Genomic DNA, 20544 nt, shown 5'->3' with positions numbered 1-20544 from the left:
TGGCTACCTTGTGATTGACTGGTCGCTACCACGGCGCACTGGCCTTGCTACCGTCGCTACTGACGCTACCGTCGCTACCGTCGCTACGGTCGCTACGGTCGCTACGGTCGCTACCACTTAACCAATGCAATTAACTAAGCTGTCCAATGGCTTCTGGAATAAAACCAAACTTCCTCCTATTTGTTTTACATGCAGGCAATCTAAAACACATGTCTGATGGAAGAAGATGTGATCATTGATCATCTGATCTTCTAATGTTTGAGGACTTGTTCAGTATTAATGTACTAGGGATGTTTCTGTTTGCGCTCAACAAGGGCAAGCCATGCAATACATTGAAAATGGAAAAGGGCCTCAGTGGTATCCTCTGATAAGACATTATATAACTGGTTGGCATGCATGAGCAAGCAAAACAAAGTTGTGGTCAGTGGTACCAAGAAATGACAATGGGTAAAGGTCTGTATGGCCTAACAGAACCGTAACATTTGTCCAATATTGCTGAGTCTGGTAGGCAAAAAACCTGCTGCATAAACACATTATGGGAGATAATGTAGGGAACAAATATACATGTATACAAACTGACATAGTTCCTCCTGTACAACAGCAGTCACCCTTTTTGGTTTATGTGGAAGCAGATGCCAACTGCTTTCGGCTTCCCAGTGATGTTAGGGGTCATATCGGCGTACCGAAGCCTTCAAGACCTGAGTCTTATCTCTGTGAAAGCCATGATACATGCCTTCCTGTACTCTTGCAGATGGGAGACATTCTCATGTATATTATACATTTGTTGCAGCTATGTCCACAGAGCATCTCCGAGGAGTCATTAAACCAGTTTTGTCGGTATTCGGCCAGAAACTAAAGTAGACAAATTCAAATTTTGGCACTAGATGAAAAGTTAAGGAAGATTTGTAGGATTCATCCTTTTGGGACCCTGAATGACTCTATAGTGTAGAATGAATGCCTCACACCAGGACAACAAAATGCTGTAGTGTAATGCATTCATTAATACCACAGTATGTAACAATAATTAATACGCCACAAGAGGCTCAAAAACAGGCATTGTGAACATATGTATTGGTACAAAAGAATGACGTAGCGTAATTTCGCTCAAGTTATCAGAAATAATCTATTTCATGTCAAATAACAGAATTTAACTTGTGTAAAATCCACCACGGGGCAATGACGGGGATAGCTTCATACAGGGGATAGCTTCATACACACAAATCACAAAGTTCTTTATAAATGTTGAGTTTATTAAACTAATAACTTCCCCATTGACTGTATATAAGAAGTGGACGAGATTCAAATCAGAAATAAAGACGTGACATATAAATACATCCATGTTCAAAATATTGTGTGTTGCAGTTCTAGTAGACAAAACGGGAACACCTTACAGTATAATGCAGTACACATATTGCTGTTAGGGTATAATAATAACATTCAACTCTGTGTTAATGTATGAGGGACTAGATTGTTGTTTTATATAATCAAACTGCATTAACTGTTTACACAACTGCTCGGCACAATAAAACAAACATCGTTACATGTTATTTGTTGCAGAGCTATTATTTTGACGGTCTCCATCCGTTGTTCTCGTCCGCACTTGACGTTCTCGCGGGATGTGGCAGAGATACGCTAGCTCCGTTTACCTATCGTGTAACTGACAGAAAGCCCAGCCTGGAGTTCCTCAGCGCTGATGGTGAATAGCCACTGCTGCGGTAACGGGCGGAGGAGAAGAAGCCGCAGAAGGAGTCAGCAGTGGCAGAGGAGTGATAGTTTGGAGTTAGTCTTGTAGAATTAGCAGTATTACGTGTACTATCTGATCCTTACAACCCCAAGAAGGGAAGGAAGGGAAAAATAAGGAAAGATGGCGGCCGCGGCCTCGCCGGGCTCCGGTTCGTCCACCTCTTCAGACTGGATTGTACTGAGAGACGGTTGCCTGCGTTGCGACGAGGAGGGCCTGCGAAGCCTTTCCTACCACCCGGCCCTCAACGCTATCTTGGCCGTTACAAGCCGCGGCAGTATCAAAGTAATTGACGGCACTTCGGGGGCCATTCTCCAGGCTTCAGCCTTGCACGGTAAGCCCCGGAGTCCCCTGTCTAGCCCTGACAACCAACAGTTTCAGTTTTGAGAAGCCAACCCCCGATTGTCAACACACACGGAACACGACACGGGCTGATTTGTACCATCAGCTAGCTAACGTTAGCTGTTCCTAGCAGTTGTCTTTGGGCCTAACGTTAGTTAGATTGTATGGGAAACGGGATTCGTTCAGACTGTTCTGCTTGTGCACTGTCTTCGGACGTTGATCCGTGTGTAGTCAAATTGAACCTAGCGCTGCATGAACGCCAGTGTTTGTTACTCTTTACTACAGTGGCAACATGCAGCCACCATACAAGCTATTAGCTAGCTGGTTAGCTAATAGCTAGTTAGCCGGGCCACCTTTCCTGTCAGTGTCTGTCACTCGAGTGGTCAGTCACGATATGTCATTAAAATTACAATTCATATCTTGGGCACCTTAAGTGGCACATCTGCTCTTACGTAGCTAAAGGCAACGCAGTGTGTTAATGGGAATTACTGTGATATCCACTAAGCTAGCTAGCTAGCGGCACTGTAACGATAGCTGCTTAACTTTACAGCTTATCGGGTATGTTGTCAGTCATTTGGAAGCATCAGTGTGATACTGAAACTAAATCGACTTGAGTCTGTAGAGTCGTTGTAATAAGACCATACGTGCTTGCTGGGCTCACTCGTTTAATTCAGTCACATAACTCGTGTTGTTGGTGTTGCGTGTTTGTACGTTAAGTCCAGTGACGCTGTTCTGACAGGACGTTGGATGCAGCGTTTCCAAAGACTTGGGTTACACAAGCTGTGCCCCGCACTGTTAACTGCAACGTTGATCACTGTCCTGCTTTGTTTACACGCCATCATAGCATGTGTCAGCGTGTTGTTTAATATGTGAATGAGAAATGCAAGAACACACTTGGTTTGGGTGTCCTGAAGACAATGGTTTAGTTTTAGCACTTGTTTACATCTTAAATTGTGTTAATCTGCCGCTGGATGTCAGTATCCCTGGAAAACCTTCAACCCTGGAATTACCATTTAACGAAAGTAATATCGCATAACGTAAGGCAAACAAATTGTTTTTTAGTATTTATTTACTGTGATTTTGAGTGATTCTTGAATGGGAAATGAGACCGTGGCTCTCCCCTGTATTTGTTAAAATGCTGTAAACCATATCGCTATACACAGTCACTTACTAAGATGAAGAACTGACAATGGTCAAAAACAATGGTTTTTGATAGGCTGTAGTCCATTTGAGAGCTGAGACACTAGATTTACAAAAAAATATTCACAATAAACACACTACCACTATTTTAATTTTTATATATTGAGGGATAGTGGCCAGTTTAATATTAGTAATAGTTATGGATCACAATATTAACTTTGACACTGAAGAGGTTGAAAATGTATACTCAATCACATATCACTTACCACAGTCTTATAATTATGAGCCTGTTAGGTGTCAAAGAGACAAGCAACAGACAAGAATAAGTAGAAATAACTATCCGCGAGAAATGGAGCGGTTGTGTCGGAACAAGCTACCTCTGCGAATGCTGGCGGTAGCTAACGATAGCTGGTCACATCACAACATTGTAAAATTTGCTATTATATATCAGGCTATAACTAAACGAGTATAGGTTCTATCATGCTAGCAGGAGTACTGATACTTACCAGAAAGACAAAAAGGAATGAGCAATTAACATTCAGTTGTATCCTGCTCCACGTTATGTTTTATGGTATAATAATGCATTAGAAATGATCTATTGAGCCTTTTCAATTCTCTGAGTTTCTATTAAGCAATAATGACAGGCTGGTGGACCAAGGCAACGTTAATAAGTGAGATACTGATGTAGTATGGGTCTTCTGCAGGTATCTTAACCCAGAAATATTGCTATCAAATACTTTTATTTGTTAAGAGTACTTTACCATTCTGCACTTGCTAAGACGTATTTAAATGAAGATCATTAGTAAATTGGAGACAATGTAGAATCTGAATTTGTTTAACTTTCTATTCTCTATTACAAGATTCCCATACATTATATCATCACTTTTGCATTTTGTGATGATGTTAATAGAAAGATTATTAGATTTAACTTTACAGGCAGGTCGCCTGATGGGCCAATAGCCTTCTAGACATGAATGTTAGGAAAACTTATGTGATGTGTTTGCCTTCAGAAGAGCTTCTAGAAAGAGGGTGATGATCAATAAAATGAAAATGTGTGTATGTATATATATATATATATATATATATATATATGTACATACATATGTATGTACATACATATGTACATATATACATACACACACATTCACTGCATTAATTGTTGGGCCTGCATGAAGCAGAAACCTAAGACTAACAAACATTCCTGTATATCTATGAATGCATTCTTATATTGTTGAATTGCTATTAAGACATTCTGCAATAAAAATGTAAACTAAGTTGTAACTGCACCACCAAAGCTGACAACACAAGATTGGAACTTCACTACATACATATGTGTATATTTATTCCAAAATGAATGGTCAAAATGAAAAAATAAGCACCCAAGAAAGCACATTTCAGAGTAAAGCTGTGTGATCTCCACTTAGCTATAGTTTGTTAATGTTTTAATGTGCAACTGGCTTTTTATACAAGCACATAGACAATCATACACATTTTTTTTTCAACCAAGTACAACAAGTTAGAACATAGAAACATTTAGAACAATTATTTATCTTGCAATGTTGGAAACATTTTTTAAAAGGCAAAATAACAAAACATTAGTCACTTGACCTTAGACCCATGATCTGTTTACCAGGTTTCATCATAATATATCTCACAATAAATGAATGTCATTGAATGAGTATGCAACATCTTTGCTTTACATCAATATGAGTCGTAGACTTTTGTCTGACTTTGTCTTGAATTTTTATAATGTTTACTCTGAACCACAGCATTTGTGCTGGTTTCACACTAATGACCTGTATCAAACTGTGAATGCCATACAAGATACAGGCCAACTGCTTCCTCCTCAGTGATCTACTGACAGGATGTGGAAAGGGGGGCAGGTGCAGCGAAGGACATGACAGCACTGCTGTCTCATAGTGTCTTAGGTGACATAGTCCTCTCTGAGGCTCCATGAGGCAGACACAAGATCGAACTACTACAACCCCAAATGCAGTTGGAACCCAAGGGCCTGGGCTGCACCAGGTTTCTGCGGCAGTTTTTTCTCACCACTGTGGCTATAACGCTTGCCCCTGGGTGATGTTGGGACTTTGAAATTGCATTGACTCTGTAAATCTTGAGTGTATTCTAGTCCTGCTAAGTTAAGTGTCCTGAGATGACTTCTGTTGTGATTTGATACTAAACATAAAATCAAATTGAATTAAATGAGGAAAACAAATGTTTATGTTACTCAGTGGTTGCGTTAGACTTTCTCATGTTCTGTCATTTTGATGGACAGGATTGAAAAAATACAATCACCATCTTTTATGACCTGTCATTTTAATTTTCATTATTGCATTATAATAAGATATAGCCTCGGTATATTGTCTGTATGTGCAAGCCTTCCTGTTTGAGTGCAGAAGTTTGGCACTGCAGTGGAAATGTTGTTTTGAAGGTTAATTGCCAACAAATATGGATTGAAGTGAGATATTTAATTGAATCAAAACATGTTTTGTAAATGATTAAATCTGTCTTTTATCAATACATGTTTTTTTTTTTTTACATTTGGACCTCAAGTGTAGTACACACAGCAGCGGCTGCAGCACATACTGGACTGCCTGTGTGTGTTTTAAAACAATTACAGAACAAGTTCATAGATGATGCATTTCTAAGAGTATGGAGAGAAAGAGATGAACAGAGACACACTGACCGTAGGGTAACTTCACATGTCAACGCATCCAACATAGATAGATTTGTCCCGTATTGGCAGACGACTTCTCATGTCCATTTTAATTTTGTTCTAAATTCTGAATCCACACTCTGCTTTAGGGCTGAACGATATGGACAAAATTTCATATCTCGATATTCATGCCAGATATCTCGATATCGATACGATATGACTACGGGTTCGGTGAAAACCAAATATTTTTCAGAAAAATAACATAATACAAAAGAATGTGGAAACTGCAGTTTTATTGATGATAACTCACTGCCAGTCATCAACATTAACATAAAGTCACCAATCAATAAATAAAAAATTAAACATATTAGACTGTCTACACGGGTACCATGTCTTTTGCAATGTGGCATGTTATAGCGTCTGTAATGTCTTTGTCTGGTGGACGCCGACTCATACGGTGTAACGCTACTGAACGCATTGCAATACACTCTTCGGGCAATTTTCGCCAAACACGACCTGCACAACACCTCGCTCTGGTTGACATCATCGTTATTAAATCCAAAATACCTCCAAATAATGGAGGATGATTTATGTTTTGGCACCAAATCAGATTCGGCACCGCCACCGGCCGCATTATCTTCCGCGCTTATCTCACTTTTCTTTCTTTCTTTTTGATTTCCCCGCTGCGTATGTCGAGTGTGTGCGTCTCGTCTCCCTCACTCCCGCGGCGGGAGTCCCGCCCTCGTATGTTCGTCATTGGTTGGCTTCAGCTGTCGATCCACAGCAAGCATGAAATAAAGTTTGTGGTTGGCTGGCCGTAGCGGTGCATTCAAGGGCAATCGTAAAAATGAAGTTTATTGTAACTGCCAGAGCTGTACATGCAGGGCGAGCGCGGGGGAAATCTATATCGTTTATATCGTTGCTTTTTCAATATTAATATCTTGAATGTTCATATCTAGATATAGATACGATAACGATATATCGTTCAGCCCTACTCTGCTTCCACACTGGAGACTGGACTTTCCAGAACCTCTGAAGGTGGCATTTCCTGGTCCTACAGGCACTCGCTCCACCGAGTGGAAATCCTGCAGCCAGTCTGAACTGTAGTGGTTACAGATAGGGTCAAACGCAGTCATCAGATTTGTCTGGCATTTTTAAAATAATTCAGTCAATGATGGAACATATTCGGTTAACCTCTGATTTATATCCCATTCAGTGACATTAGTTGACCCATTGAAGTAATATTTAGGGAGTGAGTGGAACCGCTAACCCTATGATGGTTTCTCCTTGATAGGACAAACTGCATAACAGACCTCACCATCACTGACTTGACAGCCTCTCAGCTGACATCCTAGTGGTAATGCTGGGCTGCCAAAAGAAGCCAGTAGAAAAAGCAGAATATGCAGTTCAAAAGTTGTGGATACATATAGAAAATAGATGCATATAGGACATTTGTTTAAAATAAACAACAAAGTAGGAAGAAGCAGTCAGAAGGTCTCATGCTGTGGGGACAACTGCACAACATCTTCTCCAGAATAATTACAGCTGATACTGCAGAAACATATTTTTCTACATACTACTTAAGCTTTTATTAAGTACATTAATTAGGCATGGTTGTGTTATTTGTATCAGGTGTGATTTGTTTGGGCTGAACGTTTAATTCAATCTCACCAACACACACACACACACACACACACACACACACACACACACACATACACACACACACACACACACACATACACACACACACACACCCAAAACATCGATTTTTATAAATTGTATCCACAGTTTGACAAATTCCACGGAATCCCGCGTTTTACAATTGATTCCATTTTCAATGTCAGATTCCGTCCGTGTTTTCCGCATCGCCTCACCAAAGAAGCATGTAACTGACTTGTAGTGTTTTTCATGTAGTCATTTTCATCTCTCCTGACACCGTCTGCTGTCCTCTCTTCCTGTCACAGCTAAACCTGGCGGTCGGGTCAGGTGTCAGTACTTCCCTGCGGTGGACAAGGTGCTTTTTGTGGACGACTATGCAGTGGGATGCAGGAAGGACCTGAATGGCATCCTGCTCCTGGACACAGCTCTCCAGCCTCCGGTGGCCAAGCCTGAGGATATGGTTCAGCTGGAGCTGCCGGTCACGGAGGTAAGAGACCAGAGGACACAAGTTCACAGAGAGACACACCAGATAATTGGAGCCTGATAATTGCCCAGATGGATGTTTACACTAAGCCTTTTGTTCAGCCTAATATAAGGCCTTGGTGGCAATAAAGAGCTTGTTGTGAGTATATGAAAGGCTGAGTGAATATTTGTGGAACTGCTTCCTGCGCTTACTTTAGAGTCGCACTAGCCTTCCTCACACTCATACTCTTATTTAATAACTGCAAGATTAATGTATGTTGTGTTCTTAGTTCTAAATGTTAAATTAATAATGGTGGTAAGCACACAATGCAGCTTCATTTTCTTTGCCAAAATTGCTCATGGTGGCAAGAAATGACTGTGTGGTTATTGTTGAGGTTTGATCATATACAATATTCATCCAAATGCTAGTTAGTTTTCCCATTCATTTCAACACATCGACTCTTTGATAGCTTTAGTGCTCACTGACAAACCCATTTTCTCCTCTTACTACCACTACCACTCAACCACAACATGAAATGTATCTCCAGAGCTTCAACTTTGTTTGTTTACTCAGTAGCTTTTATTGCTCACACTGTCAATCAGTGTTTCCCTTATACGGGTATGCATTCAATAGCAGCTAAATGATTAGCGTATCTGCTGCTTTATAAATCTCTGGGACGAGCAAGGATTATGAATCGACGCCTCCAGGTAATGCCACCGTTTAGCAGTTTGTTATTGGTGTTTGAAATGTGCAGTTGGCAGCAAAGAAACCAGCGCTTCTGGTCTCACGGCCAGCTCCAACAAGGCCGAGAATGAGGGCTCAGAATGTTGTCCCCAGTCAATCGCGCTGGACATAAGCCAAGTCTGCGCAGAATCGATCAACTTGCTCTGATGTCATGCACACATGAGCAACGAAAACCTCAGGCTTGAGTTGCTTTCCACCAACTGCTAGTCCCAGGGCATGAACTTCCAACGAGCCATCTCATTAATGGCCATTATGAAGAGGAGAGATGATTCCAGCATATTTCAATGTTATGAATACACACAACTGTAGACATACTGTTTGTAGGGCCATATGATTTCTCTCCTCTCTCAAACAGAATCTCACATCAGAAACATTCAGAAATTAACTGATCCACAACTGAAAGTGAAACTTAAATAGGCGCTGACTTTAGACAGTGAAAGTCGGGGGTGGGGGGGATTTTTGGGTGGTATATTGTGACTCCTCCATAAATGATTGCACATACATTTTACACTTTATGTCCATATTTATGCACATTTATATGGTCTCTGAATGACAAGGAAATAGAACTACTAGAATGTTTATTCAGTAAATTTTCTTAATTTTGATTAATCAACCACATAATTAGATGCCATTTGATGGTAAAAAGAAATGCTATAAAATTGTAAAACACAGAATTTAGAAAAATTAAAACAGAAAACACGAAATTTGGGAAAAAATAAAACGGAGTCTGGAAAAAATGTAAATGGATTTCCTAGGGCACTATGTTTACAGGAAAGGCAGGACCATGTACTGTAACTGTTAGAATTAATTTTGTCGGAGCGGCCGGTGGCACAGTGGTTAGGGCAGCCACCCATGTACAGAGGCAACATCCTCGATGCGGCGATCCCGGGTTCGACTCCCGGGATCAGTTTCCCGCAATGTCTTCTCCCTCTCTATCCCTGTTTCCACACTGTCTGTATAAAAAATAATAAAAGGCTTGAACGGCGCTCTAGCTGAAAAAAAAAAAAGAATTAATTTTGTCATTACATCATATAAGTAAATCAATAAGTTGTTATCAAACGTACAAACTGTACTTTACTTTTTGATGGCGATGGACTTATCCCATTTCCCTGTAGATTGAATCTTAACTAATGTGTGTGTTTGTGTCTCTTCTCAGGCTCAGCAGATGCTGTCAGCTTGTCAGGAAAAGATCGACGTGTCTAACACAGAGGGCTATGAACTCTTCATCTCCCAGCTCAAAGAAGGCCTGAAGAATACCTCACACGAGACGGCAGCCAATCACAAAGTGGCCAAGGTTAGTCTGACAACCTTGCAAAAGGGGCTTGTAACATTGTGTATAATAGCGATTTACTGTCTGTGCTCGTATCAACATATTAGGGATGTTTAATTTGTCCATGAGTGACACCTGAACGTCACAAACAAATGTTAAAGTACGGGTACACGTTAAATGGGTCATAACATGTCTCCCTAACACATGTAAAAAGCCATTCAACCATATACTATGTAATTGTGGAGCTAGGCTTCTGAAACGTTTCTGTGTCTTGGATTTAATGGGCGGGTCTGAAATCACTTTGGCATTAAAGCTGTTGTAGTTAGCATAAGCCGTCCCCTGCTGTATAAATACTTTCGCGCAGTAGCTTCAGTGGTTTTCCGCTCGGATAGTTTCACATACCGTAAATCCTCTAATACTGGCCTGTGTTCTATTACCAGCCGGTCTCTAACATTGGCCGGTCTCGCTGTCGGTGGAGGTAAATAACGGCCGGTGAACTATTGTTGTAAAATAAGAGAACGTTTCCAAACGAGCCGCCATGTTGGTCGGTTTGAAATCCGGGAGCGGACAGGACAGCTGTGAAAGCGATCTTCCAATCAGGTGCAGCCATGAAGTGTGCACGTGATTGTATGAAGGTGAGCGCCTGTCAATCATCCTCCTAGTGGCAGCCCACCAAGCGTGCAATACTGGCAAGCGGTAAACGTTGTTTACCCCCTGTAGTCCCCCCTGCACGTGGGCGGGGTTCCAGCGCCTCTAACTGACACGCCCCCAGTGTTTGAGAGAAGACAGAAGTGCTTGTTTTTTCATGACTTTGAGACCTAATTTCATATATTTGGCAATTGTTTTAAACTCTCAAAGTTGGCAGGGTGAATAACAACACACTGTTCTGTGGTATGCCAAACTCAGAACACATATTTATTCTTACTTTAACCGGACTTTAAGTATTTGGGATGTCACATGAGAAGATGGTGTGAGAGCCAGTCAAGGAAGACTGAAAATGCTTCCACACTTTGGGCTCATTCAGAGAGCTTCATTATTCATGTTCCTCTCGCTTTGGTTTTTGGATGCTCCCTCAGTGCTGTTATTTCTGACATCATTTGGGCAAACAATAACAACATTTATTGTAGGATTGGGGCCCCTGGGGTCCTGTGGGTCTGTTTGAAGCATTCTATTTACCTGTAGCATTACTTATTCTCACTATTAACACTGGATAGTTGTCCTACAAGTAGTTGAGAGTATATGAAACATTTTAACATCTTATTCATTGAGATTCCACAATTCTACTGTTTGACTTTGTCTGTAAATGTTAAATAGATTATCTATGGAATATATGGGACAATTTGTGAACAAACCTCCATATTCTCAGGATGATTTGACACAGAGAAATGGTCTTGCATATTTTGTGTCATCTGACCATCCTTCTGATCAGCCTGTTTAGACCACTGTTAACAACTGGTGGTCGATTGACCAGAGCACCTTTAGATTTAACAATGTCTCATCTGTTGTGGATCTAACGGAGAGGGCATTAGGAAAATTATGTATATTTATTTATATAGTTATATTCTCAAAATCACTTACCTTTAAAATCTTAATATTCTTAAATCAAAATGATCCCTTCCATCATCCTTACAATTGGTCTGTATTTGGAAAATCCAGAACAGGAAAAGAAAGTTATCATCTAGTGTCTTACCTTGGTGAATGGCTATTTAGTAAATGATGTCAACAAGCTTTGTGAATGGGGCCCCCACTAATTGTGTGGATTACTTACTAACCCTAACCCAATCAAACTATTAAGCAATTAATCAGCTTTTTGTGCACATGTGGGTTTTTTTGTGCACATGTGATGACAAACGGTACTCAGACCTCTTCAGGAGGTGGTATGAATACGGTTCACTTCAAGTCCACGTTCCAGTTTCCCTAACCTGTTCATTGGGAAGACAACACACTCCAGGTTCTCTTTGGCCTCTGACATCGTATTTTAGCCAGCACAACACTTTCTAGCCACCCATCTCCAATGTGAACAGGAAATCTGTGTTGAACTCGTCAGAAGCTGCTGTGGAGAGCTCAGTCCTGATTGGCTAAAAAATGGAGCCTACAGCTAACAACGTTCATAGAGGTTCCATTGAGATACATAATGAGGCATTCAGGATCTATTCAGTCACAAACAGTATTCCATAGCACTACATGTGAAAACACCCTAAAACAAACCGATCTAATGCAGTGAGTAGTGAACCCTCCCAATAGTCACTGGGATGTAAACACCTATTAACGTTGTAAGTCAACACTTTAGACTGACAGGTCTGGTTTCAAATCCAACGTGCACAACTCCTAATATTTACTGACTTCACTGTGGATCATATGCTTGTTGCCCTTTAGTCCACTGAAGTCATGTGATGAGATCGATCGTCACATGACATCTTTGTCTTTCCCTGACGAAAAAACTGGATCCAAATTTTTTTTAATTGTATTTCTGTCAGAAACTCTTTATTTCACATACCAATTAAAATGTGGGGTAAAATGGGTGATTTGGAGCATATATAATTTAGCTATACTTTGGAGCCATTTGGTAACAAACAGTAGACTTGTGTCTTTTAGTTCCTGTTTGGAGGGAGGGCTCCTTGTCCCTGCCTTCCTGCTGTTAATTATGAGCACTGTTAATCCAGAAATAAATAGCCTTTACTACCATCCCACTTCCCAAATGGCCAGTCTCTCAGTCTGCCAGCGTCGTCATGGTCTTCAGAGCCAACTCCAGGTTTCATTTGATGTGCAAAACAACCTGGCTGACCTCACTGTTGGCAGCGTCCCCTGTGAGTTATGGACTTAACATTCTTGTCACAAAAACTCAACGTCTTCCCTCTGGCAAGTTATCAAACTTTATCCGCACTTTGCTTTTTTAAATCTCCCAAGACTGAGTTACCCACCAAGTAACCCTTTCATGCCTTTTGGGTTTGCATCTATTTTATTGTTTTTCAAGTCGAGCTGAGGGCAAATCAACTTGCATGATTATTAAACAAATTTCCTAGGCTGTAGGGCTGGGCGATAAAATGATAGCGATAAATATCGCAATATAACTTTTCCTCGATAGAAATATGAGACAGGTTGATAAAATGTTGATATAAATCATTCCTTCCATGTTGTGACAGACAAGACGAACAGCCGCTTATAATGATGTCTTTGAGAGAGTCGGCGTCCGTGACATGAGTCTACTTGGTGTGGTCACTCGAATCGGCCCACGTCGGCGTTCATTTCAGCCGATTCAAATGTGTAATCCGCCATTCGAGTCGGTCATTCTTTTACCATTCTGATTGGTGGAGGCTAGCAGCTTGACTAGCAAATCAGTGAAGCCCGGAAGTGACGATGGTAAACATACCAGATAACCAGTGGAATCGAAGAAGGTGGTCTAGAGAGGACCGGCTACTTCCGGTTTTAGTGTTTTTTGGCCCACAATACAGATTAGCGCCACCTGTTGTTTTGGAGACATTACATCTCGCGCAAGCGCAGAACGTATGGCGTCGGCTGTAATTCCGTAGGTGTGAACTGCCCATGCCGTTGTTCGAGTCGGCCATATTAAGTAGCCGACGCCGAATTTACTGACGCGAGTCGGGCAGTTCTTCCGGTGTGTACACACCTTTAAAAGAAAACATGACGTCGGAAACATTAAATCAAGTGTGATGGACACAGCGCAAAGCTCAAAACACAGGGGCAAGGACACTGGTGAATAGACAAGGAAATAGCTAGTGTGGAGATATTTAAGTCCGACAAGAAGTAAAAATAACGAGACATGGCGAAAAGCAGCAGTCCACTTGGTGGAGTTTTTTTGTGGCCGGTCGTCCTGGGAAGGTTCACCACTGTTCCCTGTTCTCTCCATTTGTTAGTAATGTCTCTTACTGTGGTTCACTGAAGTCCCAGACAAAAAGGCTTTGTTACCCTTTCAATGCTAATAAATTACAATGCTTTTTCTCCCCATTTGTACTTTTGATCGCAGCATCATGTGCTGCTTTTTGAGCCCTTTTAGCTTCACATTGCCAGACAGGTTCTATTTAAGTGTTCATATTAAGGTCTGGCAGTTATCATTCCTGGGTGTGTCTTGTGAAATTGAACTCAATTATCAACTGAATTTGGTCATTTGGTTGATTGAGTAACCAAGGGGCTAATTACTTCTTCACATAGGGCCCGTTAGGGTTGGATAGATTTTTCCCTTCAATAAATAAAATCATTTAAAAACTGCATTTTTTTTGTTTACTCTTACTCTGTTTACTTTTGCTTAAGTTCCACCCCTAAAATACAAAATCTAAATGCACCTAAATGCATCTTCTTTTGTCCCATTGAGTTATCAATCTCCGCTAAGCAGAATCTTTGATGCTCAAAGTCGATTATTTCTTGTGGAGAAACCTGAAATCTCTGCCAATGCAATGTTATGTTTGTGTGGTAATATAAACAGAGACTATTTCAAAATTGAATGTTGGTACAGTAAAGGGCTTTCTGACCAAGTAATATCCAAAAATAAATTAGCACATTTCCATGGCTAATCTTATCATTTCTGGACATTGGACATGGACATGTCTTCTGGACATTGTACTGTAGTCTTTTACTGCCCTTACATCCGTCTCTCTTCTCTCTGTGATCTTTGCTTCTCTGTCCTTCTTTCAGTGGGCGACGGTGACCTTCCATCTTCCCTACCACATGTTGAAACTGGTGGCCAGTGCCATCGTCAATGAGCTGAAGAAGATAAACCAGAACGTAGCTGCCTTGTCTGTGGCCTCATCCATCATGGACAGGCTCTCCTACCTCTTGTCAAGCGCCAGGCCTGAGCTTGGGGTGGGCCCTGGGCGCTCTGTAGATAGGTGAGCAAGCAGGGGGTTTTAAATGGGCCATCGTTGACAATGGGCTGGGTTTAGAAAAACGATTAATTATTCATATCTATGTTCATTTGAAAAATCTGATATCAATTCATAAAATCTTTAGATCGATAAGATATACTGTAGTAGAATTCACATTCATTCATATATTCCACTACAAAATAATTGCTGTGACACTCCCACCCTTCTCTACAGATCTTTAATGTACAGTGAAGCCAACAGGAGGGAGACTTTTATGTCATGGCCACATGCTGGGTACAGGTGGGCTCAGCCGGATCCAATGGCCCAAGCGGGGTTTTACCACCAGGTAGGTTTTGAAAGATCTCAGAGGAGCATATTAGTCTTTTGGTATATACTCTGTTTATGCACATTAACAGTATTTGCATGCAGTCAAAGGGCTAATTGCCTGTGTTTCAGGTCACATTATTCAGTTCGAGGAAGAAGCATGGTTGTAATTAACCGAGCGTAACCGTGGAGATGGCTCTTGTTAAAACTCTCGTTCTTTGTTGTCACGCCGCAATGATTGGATACAAAGTTACTGTCATTGCACGGAGACAGCAAAGGCACTGCATTTAACCCGAAGTGCAAGGGTCAGGAATACATAAACTGTAAGGGGTAATTAATCAGAACAGTGTCTCTGTGAGGAGTTCAGCAGCTGAGGGGAGTAAGCTGTTGGTCCTGTAAAACAGACCTGTAGTGCCTTGAAGAAGAAAAGAGGGTGAACAGTCGGGGTCAAAAGGCTGAATGCCCATGAGAGGTTCTCTGAAATATAGACACCCAGAAACTTAAAGCTGGCGACACACGCCCTCCGTCCCATTGATGCCAATGGGGTTTATTTGCTCTTGATCAGGGAAGGACATGATCAAGGAGTTTATGATGACCTGGATGTTTTGACACATCTATCAGGGGTAGGAGTTAGTGCTGTGCGATATGGACAAAATTTTATATCCCGATATAGCTAATTTTATATACCGATAACGATATATATATATATATATATATATATATATATATATATATATATATAAATCACATCTCAGCACTATTTTTGATAACCATGTGAATGAAAAGCAAATGAATGGCACTTTCTTCTTTCCTTTTATTCGTGACTTTTTGCAACGAAAACTATGACAAGCTTTTATGTAAATATAAAAAAATAAATATCTTGTTAACGACGCCCAATTTCCACTGCATGCGTCTCCGCTGCGGTGCGTCTCCGATCCGGCTTCGGTCCGCCGTCCGCCAATCCCCACAGGATGCGTTTGAGTCCGCCACGGCACAGTCCGTCGTTCGCGATAAATACGTAATCGCGCGCTGCAGTTAAAGATATGTGTTAACACAGCAACCAAGCGATACAAAGGTCAGTGTTCCCAAGGAAGGAGTACAATACTTTTTTTGACGTAGTCAAGTGGTTTTATTAACACAAGTGTTTTATTTTGAAAAGTTTTATTGTTGAGTATGTACCGAACTTCCTGTTTCGCTATATTTGCCCTGTGCTGAATTGCTGCGCCGTGGTCCGGCATCCGCCAGAAATAGAAGTCCGTATTTGTTGCGGAGAGCTGCGGACTGCCGGAGCTGAGACGCAGCGGACACGCAGCGCAGCGGACCTGGTGGGGATTGACCCATAGACTAAAGTGAAACGTATCTGCTCCGCTGGCGTGGCGGAGACGCAACGCAGCGGAGACGCATGCAGTGGAAATGCGTGTAGCAACAGTGCTAAACAAGTAGCCTACACGTTAAAATTACCATATAAACGACAGAGGGTTATATCCTACGGTAGACATTTTTATATCGTACTACGATATATATCGTAATATCACACAGCTCTAGTAGGAGTTGTTATAGAAGTGCACCTCAATCTGTAACTTGTGGCTGTGCTTGGCCCTCTCAATTCCCCAGTTCAGGTTAGCCGTGGATGAACTGTCTGCCCGGGTGTCACCTGATCTGAATGATGAACGATGTTGCATGCTTAGAGTAGTAGTACCCAGACTATTACTGGAGTCATGCCCTGTTTCATCTGACTACAGGACGTAGCGTCCCGTATGCTCAATGGTGCTGTTGAGCCGTGTTTTCGTAATATCATGACGTTGCAGTCCAGTTTTAGCTGAGGCCCCACCCCTCCTCTCTTTTCCCGCCTTTGTTTACGATCCTCCACAGCCAGCGAACACTTTGGGTTGTCTCAGTGATCCATTTCATTAACACTTGAAACGAATGGGCAGAATACTGCTTCTACACTGAATCTGGAGAGAGATGTTGTGCACGCTCCACCATCTTAAGATTTTGATTTAAAATCGTATTATTTATCTCATATTATGTTTGCTGTGCAACTGAAGTGGAGAATGCAGCCGTGGAAGTGTTTGTGAATTTTGTTGTTCCTCTCTGTCCACAGCCTGCATCTACAGGGGATGACCGAGCCATGTGTTTCACATGCAGTGTGTGTCTGGTCTGTTGGGAACCTACAGATGAACCCTGGTGAGGAGAGATCATGAATTATGCATTGATTTAGCTACTATGACTTATCGATGATGACCAACACTTCTCCACTACCTCCAGGTCCGAACATGAGCGACATTCTCCCAACTGTCCATTTGTGAAGGGCGAGCACACACAGAATGTGCCGCTGTCAGTGACACTGGCCACCAGCCCCGCCCAATTTCCCAACAGCACTGACAGTTCGGACAAGATCGCTTGCTACGGCTTCGGTAGCTGCCCGCAGTTTCTTGCTGCTGCCACCAAGAGGGGCAAGATCTGCATCTGGGATGTCTCCAAAATGATGAAGGTCAGAGCATCTCACCGCGTGAGACTGCATCATCTTTCTCGTATTTCAATTTCAAAGACGTTGGTGTTACACCGTTTATGTTAGCATTGACCCCAGGTTCAACAGTGTGTGTGATTATGTGCTGAACAGGTGCACTTGAAGTTTGACATCAATCCGTACGACCCGGCCATCCTGAGGCAGCTGATTCTGTGCGGCGGTGAGCAGAGCCAGCAGACGCTGACTGAGTCTCGGAGACCAACTTTGGCTTGGCTCGAGGAGGCATCCTCCTGCTCTGACCTGCCCAAGCTCGAGGGAGACAGGTGAAACACGCATATAAGATAAACACACATCAGCTCTCACAATAGTCCTCTTCCTGTAGAATCATCCACTGATCCTACACTAGTGTAATAACTACTATATACGTCGATTTGAAATCCTGAGCACGAACAATGTCAACGACGTCAAGGTGCTACACAATAACAAATCCTTGAAGATGAGGTTGCTATGGCAACGTGCATCCATAGTGTACAGCAGAGAAGGTTAGCAACTCAGGCATGCACTGTAATGTGTTAACAACCTGAACAGAAAATTAAAGATTGACTTGAATCTGTGTATCGTTCTCTGTAAACGACAACCCAAACGGAAAGACGGTTTAGTTTTCTGGGTTATATGGTAAGGAAAATCCCATTGTGCAGAATCAGTGACGATGGATGCAGCCTAGAGTTAGGGGACACCAAGAAGCAGTCTGTACATTTGACGTGTAGCAATTATTTCACTTGAACCGTATGTTGACTTTATTCATGAAAGTTGAAAAAAGCAAAGTACTGGTCAACATGATTTCACGTTCACATCTACAAAGTCAATACTTCTTTCAGTAATAAATGAATTAATAGACAAATGCATACCTAAACAAAAGACTGTAAATGAATAGGAAATTCTACGTTTACAACATTAAATGAATGATCATTTAAAAACAATAATTGTCCCCTGCAGACTGTAGTTCAGACAAAAATATTATTCCAATTAATAAAAAGTAAAGAATTCAGTTCCAAAGACCAATCAGACTTTAAATGACAGTACGCCACCTGAAACTCAGTAGCTCCAACGATGCACTAAGTTACTAATTTGACTGAGGATTGATAGCAGACCATCTGAAAATTGCATTCGGATACTGTCAGGACATCCTGATGTAGATTTTCAAAATCAGAATGTCATTCAGAGGGTGTCTTTGCTGTAAAATCCGATTAGAATGAAGACGAAACGGCCTACTGTCACAAACTAATTTGACTTTAGATTAATAGCTGACCACCTCAGAAGGTACATCAGAATGTCCTGATACTGTCTGAAGTACATTCTGAGGTGGTCTGCTATTAATCTGCAATGAAATAATGCGTGATTATGGACCATTTCCATTTAAATGTGAATGTCAAGGGGAATTGGCTCACATATGGGAGTTTAAAGGGCTTTTATTTTGAAATGCTCCATCAGAATGTAGATTAGAGGGTAGCTGGACCGCAGTAACCTCCTTACAGTCGTAACTCATTCCTGTGGGGCATCAGAAAGATGCAGAGTGTCGCTGATTTAAGAGTGTGTTTCCATTCTCAAAAAAAGTTCCCGTATAAAGTCAACATAAATTTCAAGTGCGGCCATAACTGCTTCACGTTAAACATCCAAACTTCTTTTTCTTCTTGGGGGAGGTGTTGATGTGTGGTTGAAAACAAAACTTCTTCACCTTGTTCTGCTTTCCCCAACGTGAGGCTGCATCGCCATCATGCATTCTGCATGCTTGCGTTCACTGGATTTTCCATACATCACACAAGCAAAAAAACAGAAAACATGGCTGTCTGACCGTCTGGGTTGTCAGAAAATTGGTAACTGATAAGATAATTATTATTCCCACCACAGGGAAATTTGCAGTACTACAGCATCTAAAGCATCATTAAAGAAAAGCAATTTATGGCATGTAAACGGTAAAGATATTATAAATAGTAAACAGTAGAAAAATAAAATGTGGTTGAATTCACATGATGAAATTTGAAGTCATGATATTGCAAAAGAATGAATTGATGAATGATTTTTTGTAGGTGCAGTCTAGTAGAATGAGTGTTGGTTGAACTAAAGCAAGTCTTCCTAGAATGAAAGTGAGGCCTTATTAAAACACAGGCAAAGGGAAGCTCTACGTCACAACTGAATCTGTGATGACGACTCCTCAGGAACGTAACCACGTTTTTAAAAGGTTTACTCACATCTGTATACTTCAGACTCTCCTGAATGCATGCTTTTCAAGTATTGATCTTTCCAGGCTGCAGCCTAATCATGTAGACATGTTGGGTGCTCCAGTTCCAGGAGGATGAAGTTAGAAAAGCCCTCCTGGGTTGGATGGTGTTCCTGCTGAATATTAGAAAACTTTGTTGATGTACCAGCACACACAGGTTTATTTTTTATTTTTTTAAAGATTATTTTTTCGGCTAGAGTGCCGTTCAAGCCTTTTATTATTTTAGTGGAAACAGGGAGAGAGGGGGAGAGGACATGCAGGAAACTGATTCCGGGCAGGTTGTCGAACCTGGGACCACCGCATCGGACGTTTAGCCTCTGTACATGGGCCGGCTGCCCTAACCACTGTGCCACCGGCCGCACACACAGGATTATTAAGGCTATGTTAACAAGTCCAGTTACTAGGCAACAGAAGTAAAATTGAAGTTATTTCTTGATTGAGTTTACTAGGCCCCAACCAGCTACAGGCCTCCTAGCAGGTGTTAATTATTAATCATTTTATTTAATAATTATGAATATTCTTCGTGTTTGGATGTGTAGGTGGAAGGTTATCCTCTAATATCAGAAGATTGCATCAATTGATATCATTGGGTAGAGATGACGACGCTCTGATCACTGCCTTCTCTCTAGAT

At 41.4% G+C, this 20544-nt stretch overlaps 1 protein-coding gene across 6 annotated transcripts in view; it reads left to right on the top strand.

Moving 5' to 3' along the window:
* Positions 1 to 1633: 1633 nt before the first annotated feature.
* The window catches only part of birc6 (baculoviral IAP repeat containing 6), a 138795-nt gene continuing 119884 nt past the window's right edge, over positions 1634 to 20544 (top strand). For 5 of the 6 annotated variants that reach the window (XM_084021580.1, XM_084021584.1, XM_084021583.1 and 2 more), the window contains exons 1-8: positions 1635 to 2075; positions 7850 to 8031; positions 9908 to 10045; positions 14672 to 14865; positions 15076 to 15187; positions 17270 to 17352; positions 17434 to 17659; positions 17789 to 17958. In XM_084021580.1, coding sequence (XP_083877706.1) covers positions 1865 to 2075; positions 7850 to 8031; positions 9908 to 10045; positions 14672 to 14865; positions 15076 to 15187; positions 17270 to 17352; positions 17434 to 17659; positions 17789 to 17958 — 1316 coding nt within the window. In that variant the 5' untranslated portion in view covers positions 1635 to 1864. Of the gene's footprint in view, positions 2076 to 7849; positions 8032 to 9907; positions 10046 to 14671; positions 14866 to 15075; positions 15188 to 17269; positions 17353 to 17433; positions 17660 to 17788; positions 17959 to 20544 lie in introns of all 6 variants that reach the window. The other variant, XM_084021581.1, reaches the window with a different exon arrangement.

This window comes from Eutrigla gurnardus (assembly GCF_963514095.1).
Source record: "Eutrigla gurnardus genome assembly, chromosome: 11".
In the NCBI taxonomy this organism is placed as follows: Eukaryota; Metazoa; Chordata; class Actinopteri; order Perciformes; family Triglidae; genus Eutrigla; species Eutrigla gurnardus.
The sequence above is the reverse complement of the archived record's forward strand: the minus strand, read 5'-3'. Positions and strand labels throughout refer to the sequence as shown.